At 37.2% G+C, this 22,020-nt stretch overlaps 1 protein-coding gene across 2 annotated transcripts; it reads right to left on the bottom strand.

Annotated features, from left to right (window-relative positions):
• Positions 1 to 1,539: 1,539 nt before the first annotated feature.
• LOC145992679 (uncharacterized) lies at positions 1,540 to 18,778 on the bottom strand. Of its 2 annotated transcripts, none has more exons than XM_083129056.1 (4): positions 18,537 to 18,778; positions 15,648 to 15,809; positions 7,382 to 7,782; positions 1,540 to 2,744 (listed from the first exon to the last, which is right to left on the bottom strand). In XM_083129056.1, exons 1-4 carry the CDS (start codon positions 18,687 to 18,689, stop codon positions 2,159 to 2,161), a joined length of 1,302 nt encoding a protein of 433 aa, XP_082985182.1. In that variant the 5' UTR covers positions 18,690 to 18,778; the 3' UTR covers positions 1,540 to 2,158. The 2 variants fall into 2 exon arrangements, with proteins under 2 accessions (XP_082985182.1, XP_082985183.1); XM_083129057.1 differs by having other exon boundaries at positions 18,740 to 18,774.
• Between the last annotated feature and the right edge of the window lie 3,242 nt (positions 18,779 to 22,020).

Below are 22,020 nucleotides of genomic sequence, written 5' to 3'. Positions count from 1 at the left end.
TATTGTGATGTCATCCCGGCCCATGTCTGTGACCACGAAAGCAGTGTTACCAATACCACAACCAAAATTACACTGACATTGTTCTCTGTGATACTTCTGTGATACTCAAACCTAGGGGTACGAGGTCTTCTCGGACACCCTGTAATTGCTATCTGCACTACTCTTTACCGCAGTAGAATACATATGTTGTGTAAAGTTATAAATTGTATTTTCTTATGCACAAAAATACTTCTTGTCGATGAACATATTTGTCTTAATGTAACAGGTTTTTATGTAATTGAATCATACTAAATATGTACATAAATATTTAGAAAAATCATATTATATTACGTAATGATATTTTCTATAGTCTTTAGATATTTCCTTCATTTCTGTGCTATTATCTAGGTTGAAGTAGATTTCTCGGAAATTTCACCAGACCAACCACATAAACTGCTGACTTGCAGTCAATATTCCCAGAATCAGCAGGGGTTATTTGAAAAAAAAATGGCAGATGCAAAGAACAAAATACACATGGAGCCTTGATTTCTCTGGATTAAAACGTGATTAAATGAAAGTAAAGTGTTGATGTTTGTGAAAATAACCACCTGCCTATGTTCTGAACATTTTTGCCACTGTATGTGGGAAAAATGCATTTTTGAGGACTCTCCAGCAATTCAAATTTTGCACGAAGTCCTGCGAAATTTGCATCTTTGTGTTCAAATTGATTGCATTTTCCTCCAAGTGGAGTAAAACCTGGTTCAGTGTTCCAAACTTCACATAAATTTGTTTTCAATTTGAGCATAGAGGATTGTAATATTCATAATATTATAGGTTCTATCTTCATGGAATGCTTTCCACTTTTCAAAATTCCCTGCCGTCAGTTGATACTGAAGTGCTATGTTGCAAAATTTATTAATTCTGGAGATTTTTTTTTTTTGGGGGGGGGACAAATTATAAGTTTATCACCACCCCATTGCATAGCTGTACGATAGATTTGGCAATGCTACATCACATGCTCTGACGTCACGCTATGTAATATTGAGGCCTCGTGTCCGAGCCAGGAGAATCGCTCTCCCACTTGTTCTCGGGTAGCAAAGCTACACACACACACACTGGGGAAAAGTTCTACTTCAGTTAAGTATTTCAATTAATATTGCCTATGACTATACAACATATACAGGAGGGTGAAAACTCAATTTAGGTGCCAAGAAGTATAGGTTATTTACTGGTTACTTATATAAACATTAGTGATGTTAGAATTCTTGTTATTAGTAAGTAGTATTTACTTGATAATGCTTTGGGTGTAATAAACATGAAATTGAAAAGACACTTTTGCTTATAATTTATAATTATTTACAATTACTTGATATGGTCTATTGCTGTCACTACTAGAAACGCAGTTGTATGGCTCTAGGAAAATGGAGGCCCAGTCTAACTATCCACTGCGTGGTATGATGTTCGCCTGTATTTTGTTTCCTGTATAGAGGCAAAATACGTACGTGGGGATGTCAAAAGTTGTAAGATGCACATTATTTATCAAAACTTTAGCAATTCCAAAAATTAACCATTGCTAGTGTAACAATTTTTAAAACTAATAACTGTTAGTGTATCAATATCATGTAAAACTGTGAATATTTCATGCAACATTGTATGTGTTAAGGATTGTACCAGAAAAATCATTTGAAACCATACAAAAAATGAGGAGTACAGAAAATTAATTTTATTTCAATAAAATTATTTTTCTATGGTTCTCTGTTGTTTTAACAAATTTAGAGAAGAGTAAAATGAGGAACAAAATCATATATTCTTCTTTGTAGCTAATCAGTGGTGATTTATTCATTCTTGGCTTTGGACTTTTAACCACTGTTATTTTCAAAAAATTTACCAATGTTTTGGAGGCTGAATCTAAATCATATGATTTAACAGACTACACGCTACCCTGAAGACGGAGGCATATTCAGCCTCCGAAACGGTAATTTTTTTGAAAATAACAGTGGATGATTTAACAGACTAGACTACATGCTACCCTGAAGATGGAGGGAGATTCAGCCTCCGAAATGTTGGTAAATTTTTTGAAAATAACAGTGGTTAAAAGTCAAAAACCAAGAATGAAAATCATATATGTATTATAGATATTTTACGCATGTCAAAAATTATTATCCTACTCTTCCTGTTTTTAAGTATGTCGAAGAACTGAATGCCTTCTCAAATCTCTTTCTATACCAAAAGCCCTGGTACATAAATTACAACTGTAAGGTTTTTTGGCATGGAACTGCATATGTTTCCTTAAAGTTGAAGTTTGTCTGAATTGCTTGTGGCATACTGAGCAACTATATGGTTTCTCCCCACTGTGAATTCTTGAATGGTTCGTGAGACTTGCTTTATGTTTAAATGCTTTATTACATGTCGGACACACATATGGTTTCTCTCCTGTGTGAACTCTCATGTGAATGTCAAGCTTACACCTATGATCAAACACTTTATTGCATTCCGGGCACACCAAGTCAAGTCGCGAGATTGAAGAATTCAAGGAGTCTCTTTCTTTTCCGACTAATTTCAAATGCATTACACCACCATTCACTGTTGTGTCCATGGATGCTGATTCCTTGCAGTATTGTGACTGAATTTTTGTTTCTAGTGGAACATACTGATATAAGGTTATGACTGGAAGTGGAGGTATTACACCACGATGTGACTGCTCATCTACTTGCCTGGATTCTTGGTGAATGGTTCTTCCAACAATAGAATGTTGCAATGAGTACCTGGAAGCAGATTTAGAGGACCATTACAAAATATTTTATTAAATACACAATAAAAAAAAATCTGATTACACAAAGTATCAAAAATAAAAATTTTACATACACATTTTGCAATGTATTCAAATTTAAGCAAACTGTGGTCATGTACCATGGCCGTATTTAGAGGGGGGTTTTCTAGGGTTCAAGCCCCTCCCGAAACATCTGACATGTTACATTAATTGAAGTTCAGAAACCAAAATCTGTAACTCATTTTCATTTTTTTTTTTTCGAAGCATCACAAAAATACAAGGAGACAATATTGAAATGATCGAGCTAGAATTTTCATACATTTGGAATTCTGAAACTTGATTGAAACAGGATTTATTCTTCGAATCGCAGCCCACCCGTGAGCCCTCCATTTTTACTTCTGCTGTCCTCTTTCCAGTGTTGTTCCTGTGTCACAAGGAATATAGACTGAAAATTCCCTTATGGTTGTCCCAAAATTCCCTTTCCAACTTCTAAATTCCCTGTCCGATAAAGTCGAAAATCCCCCTTGAGTTCAAACCCAGGATCTCCAGTTTCGTAGCACATTATGTTCATGATTAAGGTTACAATCCAAGCACCAGTCTAAGTTTTTAAAGAGATAACTGGTTCCACACTTTTCAAAATTCTAAAAATTAAGTTTTAAGGTCAAACAACAAAAACTTTGACTAAAATTTGCATCTACCTTTTAGAGCTCTTTCTTGAAGGTATCTTAAAATTTAATAACAAAGTATATTAATTGTGCATTTCAGTACACACTGTATGAAACGTAAAACAACATAAAAAACAACAACCTTGTGCTGGATATTGACTCATCTACTGGATTGAGTAAGCTCCTTCAAGGATATAACAATAATAATAATAATAATAATAATAATAATAATAATAATAATTATTATTTTGGAATAAAACTGTTTCATTATTATGATATTTTAATTACTATTGTATAATTATTGTTATTATTTCTATTATTCAAATCGCAGGCGACGCCCATGGAAACAATTATGAATTAACCCCCCCTGCCCCCCCAAAAAACTTTTTCCTGCCTACAGCCATGCCATGTACTTTAGAGGATTTTCCACTAAAAAACGAGTGCTTAATAACTAGTTATGTTAAATTTATTGTTTTTTACACATAATTGAGGAGATACAAAAATTTATTACTAGTAAAGCATTGAACTTACGTTAATGAAACCAGTCTGGAATGCACGAGGAAAGCAAACATTTGCAAACATTTTTTTTGACACCTACAAGTGTGTGCACCATCGGTGACATGGCACACATCAACATGATAGTCTTAGTTCTTGTCACACTTGCATCAACATGGGCTTGTCAATATTGCTGCATTACACTCCCTTAGGTCAGTGATATCACGCAGCATCGGTGGGATGAACACTCTTGTCTTTGATCAAACTCCACAAAAAGAAGTCACATGGTATAAGGTTTAGTCATCTTGGGGATAAAAATACTGAACAAAACACTGTGAGGGATGTGAGTATTGTGTAGCAGTGTGAGTGTCACCTATCGGCAGGAATGTGAACATTCAGCTTAACAAAACATACACGCACAAACTGTTTGTGTTCCTTCTGGGCTGGTTTCATTAACGTAAGATTAATAGTCTGCTTGGAATACATTTTTGCAACCTCCTCAATAATTTCTGAATAACCTATAACAATGAATGTAGATGAGTTAATTGCAAGGCAATTTAAAAGTCAGGTCACATAGGACAACTCCTATTAGTGTACAAATGGAAAGAGGGGAAAGTTGTTGGAAATATTTCACTATGTGCACTAATAACAGAGTTGTCCTATGAGACTGGACATTTGAATCACTCTGTATGCATGAAAATTGGAACACTAACAGTGATTTGAATCTAAGGTACTTATGATGCAACATGCTAGAACAATAGATTATAACATTCACTTAAACTGTAATGTCTGCACTTACTTCCTTGCATTAGTATCTTGAGACACACACACTCACTCACTCTCCAAAATTTCAAAGTACTACAGTAATATCATTACAAGTAATGTGTAACAATAATTGTTGGATTTGGTGTCCTGTCCATGATTGTTTTCCATCAACCTCATCTTAGACCAGATTTAAAAGGGAAGTCCATTTTTATTTTTCAACATGTATCATGGAATAAATAACAACAATGTTGATAATTATCTTCCACCAACAAGATTACATGGTTTTGACTTCCCCTTTTCAGCCTACATTCCCTTCTTTTTCCATTTTAAAACCATCTTCCTTTTTGGACCCTTTATTGACTAGTTTTTCAGCCTACATTCCTCCATCCCCCCCCCCCCACTTTAAAAAACATCTTCCTTGGTCACTTTATTGACTAGATATCTAATATTGTGACTGTTTTTTCCTGAAAAAAAAAAAAAAAGCAACAAAAAAAAATTGTCTATTGAGACACACACACCACCCAGCATCGAATGACATGGGTACCTGGAGGAAACCCTGGGGGATAAAGGTGGCAGAGGCATGATGCTGATGACATCACCCCCACTCACGACCGGATCAAGAAAGTGTGGGGAGTTACCCCCTATACGCCTTCATATAGATCCACCAAGCTTTCTGAAACCTCGGAAAATATGAGAACTAACCGGCCTCCCCCACCCCCTTCTTTCACCCCCGGTGTTTGCTCTGGCGCTGGTCAGGCAAGGACCTTCCCACTTCCGCTGACACAGTGTTGCTAATTTTACTCTCTTCAAGAATTCGAGGAGTGTTGTTGATGTGCGTAGACGTGTTTTTGAGTAGGCTAAGTGTAAAGTGTCGAAAGTTGTACACAGCAGTGAGCGAAATTTGCTACTACGAATCATCGAGAAGGGTGGAATTATCCTCGCGATCAACCCCTAAAGAGAGCAGTATATCTAACGGGCGCTACGACGCCAAGGGTCCCGGGTTCGAATCCCGGTCGGGCATGGTTGTTTGTGAATGTCCTTTCATCAATTTCATCATTTCATCACTCATCCCCATCTTCGCAAATTAGCCAAGAGGCACAAAACGTGAAGTAAAATAAACTAAATCAAATCAAATCAAATCAAAATATCTAACGGGACGGTTGGAGTCATTGCTTAAAAAACTGAAAAGAGAGAAAAAAGATTTACAAACCCCTGACCAGAAATTGTCCATGAAATGTACGTAGTGAAAAGAGAAGTTCCTACAATATTGAAACTTTTAGCTATTGCTCAGGAAGAAATTAATTATCAGGGGGGGGGGGGGCGAGAAACATTACAGAAAATTATGAAACAAATCGGCTTTAAATTTAAAAAATGTAGAAACTCTCGCTTAGCTCTGGTTGAACGAAGCAACATTGTGGTTTGGAGAGCAAGATATCTTCTTGCGATCAACAGATTCCGCAACGAAGGGAGGCCTGTTGTTTACATTGATGAAACTTGGATTCATGCTTTTTTCTTTTTTTTTTACATAATTTCTTTTTATAGTTTACATAATTTAGAATATTAATCTTATGTGTTTAAATTGTTGATATCCTTCTGCGAGACAGCAGGCGTTTTTAACTTTAGTGTCCCCCTCCCTCCTCTCTCTTATGCTATATTATTTGAATTACCACGACTAGCTGCATATTTGTTTACTTGCAAACCTTTCACGGCACACGCCCACTTCTAGATTTGGCAACACGGGGAAAACACGTGTTTCTGCCATCCCTTCCCTTGCCCCAGAGTTCCCGAGCTCCCCTCCTAAACATTCGACACTAGCGCCACTTGTTTCTGGCCAGGGTTTCAAATAAGTTGGTGGATCTATAGCATGGTGCTAAGCACACGGGAGCTTTTTTTTTTCATTTTTTTTTCATTGTCTATTTGGTGCAGTTTAGAGGAAAGAAAGAACAAGCACTTTCTACCTTACCTTTCCTCCATGAAAGTCTTTGCAGTGATTGTTGCAACAATGCGATCTGAGCTTGAGCACTAACAAACATATTGTAAGCGGCATGCCTGTTGTACTTAACCGATTGATTTAGACTTTTTTGTGAAGTTTTATAGAATAGTTTTAACTTAACTGTGTGACAGTGACTACAGTATTGAGTGTCAGTGAAATGAAGAAAGCAGGAAGCTGGTAGAAACCGTGGGGAATAGTGTCCTACCACACAATGTACCTCTTTTGTTCCTACAATGCTAATGCACGCTTTCTGACTTGTAAACACATGTGGCATGATGCTATCTTTAAGGATATTTGCTCGCTCTCCTACTCCACTTGGTACACATAATCTGCATTGTTCATACATTCCACAGTGACATACTCTGAACTCTTCCATTTGTATAATTCAGATTTTCGTTCCGGTCATGCATTCTTGTGAACAAAAATAGTTGCCATGAGTTATGCCCCACCCCTTATACAAATTAAATAATAATTTTAATAATTATGTAATTTATATAACTTTGCACTTTGAAGAAATTCTACATTATTTCAGAGAACTGAAACCTTGCCATCTCTTCAAGGATGAAGCTGTTTAGTTGTTAAGTGTCAAAAAATGCATGTCTCTATCCACATGTAGGTAAATTAATTTTGAGCATTCACACTGACAAAATTACAAGGAAATATGATAAATGTATTGTCATACTCAGCTTTACTCTTGTGGAAATAATCACTTACCTTTCTCCCTCTGCAGCTGGACCCTCACTTTCAATTGTCACTTCAGTCTCCTTCGTTTCTTCAGGAGGTTTCTCAGCAATATCACTGTCACTGTCACTGAATCCACTACCGCCATCCTGTACACTATCACCACTTGCACCGAAATCTGCACTTTTCTCTAGTCCAGCTCCAGTCTGGAAGAACTGCTGGGAAGAGCTGTCATCATCAGTGTCTGATGCATCAATGTTCATCTGTTCCTCCTTCGGCTCCGATTTAACAACTATCAACTGTTCACTCTGACAAGCGTTTCCGACCGTCTCTTGGTGGGGAGGAACATTGAGATATATCTCTTCAGGCTCAGTCTTGACTGTGACAAGATTGGGGACTGGCTCTTGTGTTTTTGAGGGTGAGTCATCTGATGCCTGAAAAGACATTCCACATGTGAATACAAAGTTATACTCAAAGACAATGTAAAAGTGTTGGTAATTTTTCACTGAGTACTCAATGCACAGTACATTACTTTTTATTAGGGATGGGACAGATAAATCGGTACTCTACCGATACCGGCACATGTAGGCCATCAGTAAAATTATCTATCCGATATATCTGTATCTTACAATTTAGTGCAATATTGTAACAATTTCTATGGATATGAAAGTATAATTTCCATTCTGTACTATTTTTTAGAAGTAAATGTCTAAATATGCAGCTTCTTTTGCATTGCAAAAGCGTAGTTCACCATCCCTAAAATTAATTTTACAATGGCCTCCTCCATTCTACCTCATGGTCATACCATTCTCTCTTTATTATTATTAGCGATGGGACTGGTTAATCGATAGTCTTATCAGTATTCAGGGGGTGCAATTTGTCAAAAGGTATACAGGATGGATGAAACGTAACTGGGCATTGAAAATTTCCTGTAGTTTTTGTAATATATAAGCAATCTCACAGAAATTTTCTGTACATATACATTATGGAATAGGATTACATATGTGCATACAAATTTCACAATATGATAGCTGATAGGGTTGTAGGTCCATATTTTCTGCATGGCACCATGAATGATGAACCCACCCTACTTGACAATGTTGCAAGGGTATATTTGACCCGTCGTATCTTGATGGGAAACATCCGTGATCTTGTTTTCATGCAAGACAGCAAGCTGACACACTTTGCACTTAACGTATGGGCCTGGTTGGATAACAATTTTCTGGAACGTTGGCTGGACGATGAGAGGACCTCACGAATGGCCTGCCAGAAGTCCACACCTCATGCCCTGTGGGGCTGGGCAAAGGAGGAAGTGTACAAGACGAAAGCCCGCACTGTGGAATAATGGAAGCACAGATTCAGGATGTTCCGACGGAAGACCATGGATTCCACCCTGTTCGTTGGAGGAAACTGGTGGATGCCACAGGTGCCTACATTGAATTCTGAGTTGGAACACATGTAATCATATTTCATAATGTATACGTACAGAAAATTTCATTGAGGTTGCTTAAATCTTACAAAAACTACAGCAAATTTTCAATGCCTAGTAACTTCTCACCCACCCTGATTTAATTGACAAAATATCAAAAAGAAAAAACTGTCTAAATACTGATCTCTATCAATAAATTAGCATTTTAAAAGTGAAAGAGGGATTAAATTCACAAAATAAATAAATAAATAAAATATCTGACACCTGTTGTTGCCATAGCCAATCATGACACACCTTTGTATTGAATGCCAAGCTATAGTTTTCACAGAGGTAAGATAATGTTTTCACTACTGTACTATATGTTTCCATGTTGTACTGCAAAGTTAATGAATTGTAAATAAAGGTGAATTTGTAACATTAATGAATAAAATTGGAACGAGGAAAGAAAATCTGGCCTTCAAATCAGAACTGAAAAAAAAATGTAATTAATCGTAGATAGCAATAGATAGATACTCGAGTTTGGACTCCAATTAAAAATTAACCAGTGGTACTACATAAAAACTAGTTACATCAAAATTTAGCTTATTTAATTCTGCGTTACTCTATGCTAACCAAATTTTCTCGAGGTCTACTGGTTAATTTTCCAAACTCGAGTATCTATAATTTTTAATCGGACAGTAAGTTGTATGTGTGCGCTTGCAATAAGCAAGTATTGTAGGTCCAGTCCCGATTAGCCTATCTGTGCATATACAGGGAGGTTATTGCAGCATGACACCGCAAGAGCGTCGGCCGCTTGCCGGCCCAGTCATGCAACAGGTGCCGGCAAATTGCGTAACAGATAGCCCGTTACACAAACCGCTTGTTTTGTAATGTTTCCACTTTTCACAATTATAGTTACAATTACAACTTAAATAAGCACGTACCTTGTCGTAAGGATGCTGGAAAAGGTGTCCTCTAAAATACAAATATTTCTGGCACTTTATTTTTGACATGTAATCTTTCTTAGACACCGCGAGAGCGTCGGCCGCTTACCGGCCTTGTCATGCATCAGGTGCCGCCAAATTGCGTAACAGATAGTCCGTAACAGAAACCGCTTGTTTTGTAATGTTTCCACTTTTCACAATTACAGTTACAATTACAACCTTATTTCAGACATCTAATCTTTCTTAGACATCTCTACTTTATCCTCGGTTGACAGAAAGGGAAGACAGCATCGCGGCGCATAAAGCAAACCGAAAGTGTAAAATTATATTTAAAACTAATAATAATGATGATCACTAACCTTCTGTGTTATAAATGATGTTGAAAATGACCTCCTTCAACACCAATACATTTCCGGCATCTGCGTATGAAATTCCTCTGAACATCCATAAGCTCCTCAGGTGTGATTCTGGCAATTTCTCTTCTTATATTTTCTTTTAAATCCTCTATTGTACGCGGGTTATTCTGATACACTTTGTTTTTTAATGTTCCCCATAAATAATAATCACAAGGAGTAAGATCGGGGCTACGAGAGGGCCACAACTCAGTACTGATAATTCTGTCCTCAAAAATCTCGGCAATAAAATTAAGTGATTCATAAGCAGTGTGAGCAGTAGCAGAGTCCTGCTGAAAAAATGACTGCTGGCATTCAATGTCCGTTAATTGTTCAAAAAAAGGTTGTAGTATGTCTCTTCGATACCTTTCACCATTGATAGTACCTTCATAAAAAATAGGCCCTATTATTCTGTGCGCATTCAAACCACACCACACACAAATTTTTGCAGGATGGAGCGGAACTTCATGCACAAGGTCAGGTTTTTCTGCGCTCCAATAGCGATTGTTTTGTGAAATAACTCGGCCATTCAATTCAAACCAAGCTTCGTCTGAAAATATGATTAATTCTGGATTTACTCTGCCAGCAACAATATTATCCAGCATCCAGTTACAGAATCGAACTCTAGTCGCGTGATCGCGCGGTTGCAATTCATGAACCACTGTAATTTTGTAGGGTTTTAATCTAAGTAATTTAGTGGCATTTCGTGCTGAGGATTTTGAAATGCCTGTTTCCTGAGCAAGCCGACGGAGGGATTTTTTTGGAGTATGTTCAAGTCGTTCACCAATTTCGTCTAGCTTTTCTTCCGTAAGAACACGTCGTCTGGAAACACGTTTCTTAGGTTCAAGAGATCCTGTCTCTCGTAATCTTTTAACGAGGTTGTAAACAGTATGTCTGTCCGGAACAGGATTGCCAGGAAATTTTCTTGCGAATCGCCTGACTACTTTTCTGCAAGAGTTCGTTTTCACGTAAGTATCGTACATAAAAACTCTTTGTTCAAGACTATATTTGTTTGGCGGCATAACTAATGAATGAATAACAATTAACACACAATAAAGCACTAGCACTGAACAGAACATTCAACTCAATAACACAGTATAAACAACATGCGTACTGATAAATGCAAACAGAAGTGAACACGTCTAAACAACTGGTAGCCGACAGCTGTCGCATTCGCGTAGTATCGAGAGGCTTCTCGCGGCTTACCACTACTCCGATAAGCCGCTGACGCTCTTGCGACATCTGAGGAATTTCGCTTCTAGCGTCGGCTCTATAGACACTGGATGGACCAAATTTTGAGGGAAGCACAACAAAAGACTACTCTATGAGGATATGTAATGCTCCTGCCGCAACTTTGAAAAAAAAAAATATGGAAATTACGACGTTCAGAAATTTTGCGTAATTACGGGGAAAATAGAACTTTGGGATTTGGCCCCCGTTTCCCCCTGGACTCACAATTGTCGGAATTTACATAAAATGTTGCTTTTTGTTCATTCTTACATTTAGAATTTAAATTTCTTAAAAAGATGCAGTTGTTGAGCAGTTATAGCCTTTTATATTCAGTTTATCCCATAGTAGCAAAAGGGGAAAAGTGCTTATTTCAAATGGCGCTCTCAGAAAGAAAAACGCACACAGTGTATGATCGCTACTTTACTTCAAAAATATTCACACGTTAAAATTAAGTGACACTGTTAAATAATTCGTTTATCTGCGCTTTCGTTTTGCATAATAATGTATACGTAACCTCCCCCCTCGAAAATCTTGGGCACGCCACTGACTCTAGTGTTCAAAAGGATTAATCTTGTGTTATCTGCAAAATAAGAGTCACGGTTTTGTTTATTCGAAGGCAAGACAAGAATGAAAAATTGAATCCTTTATGTTGGATGAGTCATTGCTGTCAGAAGCGATATGGGCAGAAATAAAGTGCCAGAAATATTTGTATTTTAGAGGACACCTTTTCCAGCATCCTTGCGGCAAGGTACGTGCTTATTTAAGTTGTAATTGTAACTATAATTGTGAAAAGTGGAAACATTACAAAACAAGCGGTTTGTGTAACGGGCTATCTGTTACGCAATTTGCCGGCACCTGTTGCATGACTGGGCCGGCAAGCGGCCGACGCTCTTGCGGTGTCATGCTGCAATAACCTCCCTGTAGTAGATTTAAAATCAATCATGCAGACACCAGGGAAAGAGTTAAGGATGTGAATGTACAATGCATGGTTAAATAAAATGGCATTGGTGTGATCGAATTTTATGTTTGAGATCACTTTATGCGCTGATAGGATAATCAGGACTGGACCTATGTTTAAAGTGGGATCCAAACCACTGTGTGCTTTCACTGGGTACTGAATGCAGGATAACTTGATTACAAGGCAACGGTGCTACCACTATGCCATTGGGGAGAGCCCTGGCATTGATATGATATAATGGACATGTTTGTATGCCCTGATGCAAGTGCTTATTTGGAGTGTTATTAAAGCAGAGTAGCTGAATGTGTGACTGTCAAAACCTAATTTCATATCAGGAAATACATCTCTAAGGCCTTGAAAATATCACTCCAACAGCTGATAAGTGAATGACAGGAAAAAAGAGTTCCTTCTTTCGTTGTGTATTTTAGGCCAGTTTAGCAAGGTAGGACGAAAATGTCAAGCATGTCTGTGTTGGTTTCTTGCTTGTAGTAAGCCTCTTGCAGCTTCGAGCTGGGAGACCATCCAACCAGCTACAGGGTGATGTGTGGGCAGCACAACGGACCCCCTGTCAGTTGTAGATTTCCATGACCGGGTTACGCTACTCATTCATAGTTCCCCAATCCTAACAATTGTGGGTGGCCATTGGTCCCATAGACAGGCCGAAATCACAGGAGAAAAGATGTAACGCTAACCCTAGGAGACTCGAACCGGCAAGCGTTCCGTAGCCCGAGCACAAAGCCTGACACCTTAGACTGTGCGGGACAGTAAGCCGGTGAACAAGAAAGAAAAACACAATTCTTCTCCTCCCTTGCCGGCAGTCATTCCACCAGCGGCAGAGGTGAGACATCCGGTCATCAGGAGATGCGGCGATGATCAATAAAAATAATAAAAATATTATTTTTTAAATATTTTAGGGAGAAACCAAAATAAGGAGTCAGAATATTCCCAAATTTGTGTGAAATTAGTCAAATGGCAGCAAATAAAGGCTAGAAATACTCAAGGGATTTGCACAGTTTAGCGTATCGAAATGTGACCCCAGGCCCGGTCCTCTTGAGTGCAATGCTATTACTCTACGACCACTCTGGTGACCCAGGCAAAATCCGATGCACTGAGTTTAGTGCACCCATGTCTCCACTATGATCGGTAGTGTTCACCATGGTTTAACTGACCTTGGCAGTCACGGCACGCGAAGCCAGGCATGGCTTAGTGCCTGAACAAAGATACAGAAGGCCTTTTTATTATTATTATACAACCTGTCATGTAGCTGGGTGTTTTCATTGCTGAACCTGCTCTATTTGAACTTTCAAATTTCACAAAATTCAAATCATATTTGGAAAGAAAGGATTTTCATGAAAATCTGCTTGCTGAGTTGCAAATACAGTTTATCCAAATATTTATGATTACAAGGCCTGAGAAATTAACTGTGTTTTATAGAACTGCAAGGGTCCAGGATAAAAGATAATTTAGACAATGCTTTGAAAGAAAGTTTTCAGTTTAGCTAAATTATTTTGCACACTATATCAACTAAAACAGCACTAGTTGAGAGTTTTTCTGCACTCAAGAGAATTCCATACTTTTAAAGATCAACACAAGCGAATGTGCAGTTTGGACCTATTATCCACCAAGAAAGACCTCTCTTGGAGTAAAAAGAGGAAATATAGAAATGTACGACTTGTACATTTCACATATTCGCCACGAAAGCAGGGAGACTAAGGTTCCTCTACAATTAGGCCTATTTTACTTCATAATTCATACATGTCAATTTGTTATATTTACAGGAGAAATCCAAATTAATCAGATTTTATAATTCTCATTGTATGGGACAGCTTAATTTTCTTGTCGTTTTAATGTCTATGGTATTGCAGTGAGCTTTTAAATTTGAAAGGGCAATGACCTTGTTGCTTATCCCGCAGAATTATTCAACTTTCCCCTGTTGAAAAATCAAGCCTGAGTTTCTGATATTCGGCAAATCTTGCAAGGACTACATAAAAATGTCATGCCTCGCCACTGAATAGCAGATATATTCTCAGACACAAAGGCAAGATTTCACAATCAGAGGTTCATGTACTACACTGTAGTAACATCTAGAGAGCGAAGACATACATTCCACACCAGGGAATGTTTGGAATAGCTCGATTCTGATATCCAGTCAGTGATTATGCATTTTAAATGGTTCTTGAGCTTATTAAATATATTGTACTTTCTTGCACTATAGGGCCTTAAATGCAAATGTCCCTCCCAGGCAGTGGTGCCTTTACATGCCTTTCTAGCAGGGAAAGAATAAATCAATGTATGTAACTAAGTGATTGCAATGGGTGCTGCCTTTGAAAAACAAGTACATTTTTAAACTTCTACTTTACACAACCATGACATATGCATTATATTTTCTTGTACATAAAAATAACAAAATAGTGTCATATTATTGCACTACAATACAGGCTATTTGTAAGTATATCGAATTGGTAGAACTATTGTTAACATTACTGATCAAACTGATACAATATGCCTATATTGGTCAACACCAGGGGTGGAAAAAGGTAAAAAGTCAGTTTTTCATCTTGATGTGTAACTTGTCAGTTTTTTTTTTAAAGATCGGTCAGCATTATTTTTCTCTTCGTAACAGTGTAGTATATCCGAGAGGTATTTTCTTTCATCGTGGAATATATTTGACCGGGAAATCATATATTTTTCAAGAGAAATATTTCTCCGATGCACAAAAGCTCTTATCTCCATTACCTTCGACTACGTGAAACAAATTTTCCACGTTTGATGACGTAAGCCCCTGTCAGTGTTTCCAACCCCCCCTTTTTTAACTATGCTTGCCTAACCTAACCTTATCAGAAATGGTTCGTGGGGCTATCCGTCAGCTACCATGCATAATGGTTCATGGGGCTATCTGTCAGCTACCTGGGCTATCCGTCAGCTACCCGTGCATAATGTACAATTTGCACACGTGACGAACACAATAGTAGGTATTTTTCAGTGAACAAGGTTGGAAACACTGCATACCCACAACATGAGTCAAGATGTGCCCGCCATATTGTGTGTTACGGAAGCAAAGAAAGGAATAAAAAAAAATCACTATGTATGTGAAAAATTGTGTTTGTTTTTGTGTAAAAAGCATAATGGCACCTTGAACTATGTTCCACAATACACAATTAGTAAGTACGAACCATGCGAAACACAAAATATTCGATTTTAATGTGTCTCCGATATACTAAAATGTTACCTTCCTCTTTTTTTCTTGGATGATTGCAGTTTGTGATTGCATTTTGGGGGATATATGGTGACTTTCCAGTTGACATTGCAGGAAAATTAAATTACAAAATTCTAAATCCATTCATAACCTCACACAGTTTATGCTTACCTCATTGTGTTGCTTGTTGCGGGAGTATTTTTCTACTCCCGAGATATAGTTATTGAGAAGATTCTCTGACTCACGACACATGTCTCGGAAGTCGTGAAAATTCTCCAAATTTTGTAGGCACATCATGCACACAAACTTCGGTAGCAGGTCATCTTTGGTAACCTGTGAAACAGTAAAGAAAAAAATGAAAACTATGGTACTGGAAAACGTGACAATTATGTGCATTATAAAAGAAGCAAAAGAAAGCTAAAGTTTTGTGTGTATCATTCTGTGAAACAATTCACATCTGTGAGTGTAATGCTATTTGAAAACTGTTTCCAATGCACTTGCATAATTTTTTGGTGTGTACAACAAGCACACAGTTTGCATGTAGCCAGTTTTCATCAAACATGTGGTGTCATTGTAAAATAATCATGTACAATCAGTACAGTCACCGACTTCCTCAAGGAAAGTTAAGTAAGCTGTGTCAACTAACAAAAACCTATATCACAATTAATTGGATTAGTCACTTCAAATAAGAAGGTAAAGTTCTTCCTTGTGCTTGGCACCATAAAAAAAATATTTTTGATTTAAGTCAATTTTTTTGTTTTTATTATAAAAAGACAAGCTTAAAATTGATTGCATGGTTTTTGACACCATACATATAGATAATGTTTTTTTTTATGGAAAGGCTCTTCCTGGTAAATGGCGTTATAAAATATTTGAACAGTTGTTATCTTCTGTTGTGGCACTTTATCGAACAGGTGTGTGCTCCCAAGGCATAAAGTGTCAAATTGTTCTACTACTTTCCAAATCCACGAATTGGGTTGTTAGGTTTGATGCAGATAATAATTTTACATTCTTGTTAGGTTAGGAGAGAGAAGGGTATTCAAATGTTTTCGGACTTTTCAAATCTCCTAGCAGAAAGACTTAATTATCGTAGAATTTTGGCAATCATTGTCACACAAAATTTGAACCTTCCTTCCAAAGTACAGTGTAGCAATTCAAAGAATCCAATCGAGATTTCTTAGATTTTTAAAATACAAATTTCAGAAAGTTTACCCCACATTTGAACACTACGACAACCTAATATATGAATGCCGGTTTACAAAGCTGTGTCACAGAAGAACGTTACATGAAATAGTATTCTTGTGGAAAATATTAAATCACGAAATAGATGCTGAACATCTACTCTGCCAGATTAATTTTCGAATCCCGTCGTCGAAAACTAGACTTAGGAATGAAGTTTTTCTTATAAAGAAGGCTAGATCCGAAATTAAAAAGAAATCTCCATTGTGGAGAATGTGCACCAGTTACAATAGCTTGCTAATCAAGAATAACACCATTGATATCTTTTCTATGAACCTAAGGGACTTCAGTAAAGCCACTATTAACACAATGGCCTAAGCTTAAACACATAAGTTCATATTGAAATTGCGTGATAAAGTGTGTGTGTGTGTATATATATATATATAATTTCTATCTCTATATTACAGAAATATATATAAACCTTCATATGGGCTCTGTAATTAGGTATGTACCTGTTGAGTTCAATAAATAAATAAACTAATGAGCACTATTTGAATTTTTAAAAAGTTATGGTACTACTTTACTATACCGGAGACACCTATCAATGATTTATTTCACAATTTTTTACATTGCTAACGTACTATTCTGCATTGCGGAACATTTCTTTAGGTGGAATAATGAATTTCTAACGAAAATAATGTCCATTTCTTACAATAACGAGTACTTACTGTCCCACAAACCTTCCACGGGCAGCCCCAAAAACCATTAACGTTAGCCCAAAAATTCACGATAGCCCCACGAACCATCACGGGGACGAGGTATGCCTACTAGGTTAGGTTAGGCCTGTTAGGTTAGGTTCCATTAGCACTCCTTTCGTTCAATTTAGCATATACGGACAATATGAGAGCGTATTGTGCTCTCGTGCAGAAAGCAAGTGGCGGCAGCAGCAATAGCGCATCGGAAATAGATTTTCATAGAAAACCACATGCTTTCGCATTAAAATGGATCAAAACTACATTCCCGAACATCAACAACGCTACAGAAAATGATTTGCGTAAGTACTTTCTCCTGTAAATTTGAAGAAATCCGTCTCCGGTATAGTAAAGTGTTACCAAAGTTATTTGTAGCTATTGAAAAAAACAACTTAAAAATGACCTTATTCAAGCATGAAAGAAACGAAGAAAACTTACTCGATAAGTCGCAAATAGAGCTTATTTCCGTGAAATAAGCGAAATGCCACCTTCAGCAATGTTTCTCAATGCAGAATACCTTAGTACGAATATTCAAATTAAGTGAACTAGCAAATTTCAGCCGTCTGTCCCTTACGAGAAATTTACCCAGAACCTTTTTTCAGAAAGCATTTTAGGGTTATTATTAATATGCTAAGGGAAGTAAACCTGACCCACCTAACCTAACTACGAAGGCATGTATTGAACAAAATCTTCAAACATTCTGGCGCAACTAATCGCTAAAACTCCGCAGTGTGTGTTAACAAACGTAACTCGAAATCGAAACATGTAAAAAATTGCATACGTAGCGTGATGAAATTGTAATAAAACAAAAGGAACTTGGGCCGAGAGAAGTTTGATGCTCACAGTGAATTGGGACTTACGCAGGTCACACTATGGCCCTAAATGTCTCGCTTATTTGTGGATCCCGCATCTTGAAATATATTTCAGGTTTGTAAAAAAAATAATCTGGAGAGTGGAGACCAATAGAAGAAAAGGCGACATTTTAGAGGGTGTACGGTCTGTCACTGGCCACTCCAATGTATCTATGTAAACAGGTAACACCGGGAATCGAATTAGGACCCATTCGAAATGTATCTGCTCTGGTCATATTATTATTCTACACTAGAAACAGAACACCAATATTGCTTACAACAAGTGATAAACAATGAAGTATTTTCCCTGAGACGTCTCTTTGCAGCCCTTCTTCTTGATAAATCTCAATTTTCAAACTTGTCTTCTTCAAGCAGAGTCTGCATAAAGTTTGGTAATTTTCTCCTATTTGTTCGTGTAGCATTGGTTTCATTTTTCATGTGCAAAGTAAGGACATACTATTATTAATAATCTTGCATTTACCAATCAATATCACTGTTTGTTGTGCACAGCTGTTTTCTCTGTTTTCTTCAATCAAAGCAGTGTTGCCTACCTCGTCCGTTCCCTCTCTAAATCAAAGCAGTGTTGCCTATCGACAGAAAGTGTGCCATTCAAACTCTGAAATTACGCTACATTTGTACACATTCTGGAGGTGTGCAGAACCCCACATGAGATTTCTGTAGTGTCAGGAACATGTCCCGAAACTTTGGTTAAATAATTTCCCATCCCGTTAAAAAAAAAAAGTCTCGCACACCCATACTGGCAGACAGTGGCGCCGATTAGGAGGAACAAACAATTGAACCCCGCTCCACTTCTTGCCAATTTTGTCCCAGCCCAGCCAATATGCTAAACCTTATGTACAGTCACCGGCAATAAAAATGGGACACCTAAATCCTGAAATACTCGCTTCTCTGCAAGGTGAGTTAGGCAATACACTTTACATCTTGCAGGGAAGCGAGTATTTCAGATTCGAGGTGTCAAATTTTTATTGCAGGTGGCCAGGGGTGCCCACAGGGGGGGGGGAGATTATAGCGCAGGCTGCGCCATCCAGATTTTTGGGGGATTTTTCCCCTTCAAATAATATAAAATTCAACATTTATATATTTTTCCAAAATATATTTAGACAATTTACATCTCTATTAAATGAAGAAAATAAAGTAATAAGGGTATTATCAAAGGGGGGGGGGGGGAGAAATATTCAACTCTTACATACTTACACATTAGGCCTTAATTGACTCATGGGTTCTGGGAGGATTCTGACAGTGTTACTTTTAAAAATAAGTAATTGTAACTGTAACAGGGTTATTTTTTTGTGATAGAAGTAACGTTTCATCAGTTACTTTTACAGTTACATTACGACAATTAAATTGCTACATAAGTGTCATAAATTATTGGTGATTTAGGACTTAAATTGAACTGGAACTTAGTATCTGAGTATCTGCTGCGATGCAAAAGCTATCCCTTGTTACATTAATTCTTGCAAACAACAGATGAAGAGGAAAAGAGAAAGTTGTACTAAACTTGTCTCCTGTCGGTGGCCAGTCCATAGGCTCCAGGTGCCAGGGTTGCCGGTTTGTTACATGATTAATCTTTCGTTGGATAGTCATCCAATGCCCAACGCGTAGTGTTGCCCACGAGACGAGACTTTGGTCTGTCCCGTCCCGTCTCGTGAAAATGCTGTCTCGTCTCGAAAATATTCGTTTGTCCCGTCTCGTCTCGTCTCGTAAAAGTGATCCGGGATATCATGCCAACAAAAGTCAAAAGTAGCAGAAACACGAAAAATAATGCTCCAAATATTTTACCCATTGCGTGGTGAGAATAAATAAGGTTCGTTAATAAAGAGGACATTAATATTAAAAATGCAGTTTGTTGGTTACTGATTGCTAGGTATCTTATGAAATCTACCTTGTGGTTTTTCTGGCTTCCATACAAGAGTGTTCTTTTCATTACTGCTATACCTTTTGGAAGTTTTGAAATGTTTTCCACTAGACCTTCTTTCTTTCTGAATATCGAACTTCCGTGCAGTATGAAAATGTGCATTTCTTCTTTAAATTCTAAGCTTGGCGCTCGGGAGCAACAAAAAAGTTTTTAAATGTGTAGTACGAACACAAAAGACTATTTAAAATTTCAATACTTAGTATATTACAAATAGAAAGCATTTATTGTTCTTAATATTGTTAAACATCTTCTATGACATAAGTTTCAAAAAGTGTTTCTTTGTGATATTGTGCTGTTTCTTATGCTCAGCCTATGACGCACATACTTCTTTGTTTTCTCTTTAGCCTCTAAGTCCGGTACCACCACCGCTTGATCTAATTTATCCTTCGGCAGGCACGCATCTAGAAATATATGTCGGAGGAGGGTGTCCGAGCCAAGTGTTTCAGAAAAAAAATGATAATAATAACATTAACGACAACAATTAAGCAAATGTTTAAATTAATACATTAATATAATTCATAGGTCTATTCACTTGAATATGTGAATTAATCAATTCTATTATTGTTATTGCATGAAATGTTACAAAGATTGTAGAAGAATAGTAATATAACAGCACGAGTATTAGCTAATATCTAGCTTACGTGTAGTTAAGATAGCCTAAATTTGCATAAAAACAGCTGTCCTGGCAAGAAGTTTAATGTCAAAAAAGGTGATGAATTGAATATTTGTTGAATAACAAAAAAGGATGTTACATCCAGTTGACGAAAAATAAAGTTCCTGATTAATATTTTATGCTCATTATTATAAGTAGTAGTGTACATAAATCTTCATTGATACTGTCATTCAAAGCCGTATGATCGCAATAAAATCCTTGTTCGGCAGGAAAAAGTAACCCTCGATTATTGCTAAACAAATATATTTTTTGTTTAGCTAGAGCAAGGCGCCAGGAGGATGCAAGAAGCCGTTCCTGCAAAAGTATATGTTGTACGAAGCGAAGAAACGTGACAAATCCACCACGTATGGAAGGCAAACCTGCATATATTTTATATCGCACATTTACAAAGCCGTGCCTCCTGAAGTTATAAAAAAGAAAGTTCAATGATTCTTTTAGACATGCAATAGTTAAAAAAAATATGTTTAGATGCACCAAACGTGCATCATTATCAGATTATACATATAACGTGTTATTGGAATGAACATATTTGTGTAAATTGGGTGCCTCCCCGATGGCGTAGTAATAACGTCGAGGTCTTGTAATGAAGGGTCCCCGCGTTCGATACCCAATGGAGGCACAAAGTGGATCGGATCGCACTTTAAAATGTAGGTCTGTTCGCGATTTAGCCTATTTGTGAATCAAGTGGACTTAAAAAAGAAAACAATATCAACCTTAAGAATATTAGAATCCACTAATTCACCCGCAACTAAGTCAAATTTCACATCCTCCTTTTCATCCTTGTTCATAGACTTCCTGCAATACTCTTGTGCATGTGTGTTGCATCCCACCAGGTGCGAGAAATGTGAAGAGTTATTCTTTCCCTGTACTGCGTTATTTCTTTTCATAACAGTAAAGCTAAATTCTCGTTTTATCTGAACTTTTAAAAAACTAGCAAAATACTTCTCTATCTTTAAACAACCACCCTTTCTCATGTATGTGTAAAATAATCCCACTCTGTCTCAGAAAACCTCTTCCTACGATCAAATGACGGAAACAACTCTCAAGTCTCAACAATTATAATTTTTTGCTTAAATTTCCTATAATTTATACAAACAGTAGCACATATCACGTCCTTTGGTGCAACACTGTCAACAGCTAATGTTACTTTCCT

This window comes from Lepisma saccharinum, chromosome 9, assembly GCF_977018435.1.
Source record: "Lepisma saccharinum chromosome 9, izLepSacc3.1, whole genome shotgun sequence".
Taxonomy (NCBI): Eukaryota; Metazoa; Arthropoda; class Insecta; order Zygentoma; family Lepismatidae; genus Lepisma; species Lepisma saccharinum.
The sequence above is the reverse complement of the archived record's forward strand: the minus strand, read 5'-3'. Positions and strand labels throughout refer to the sequence as shown.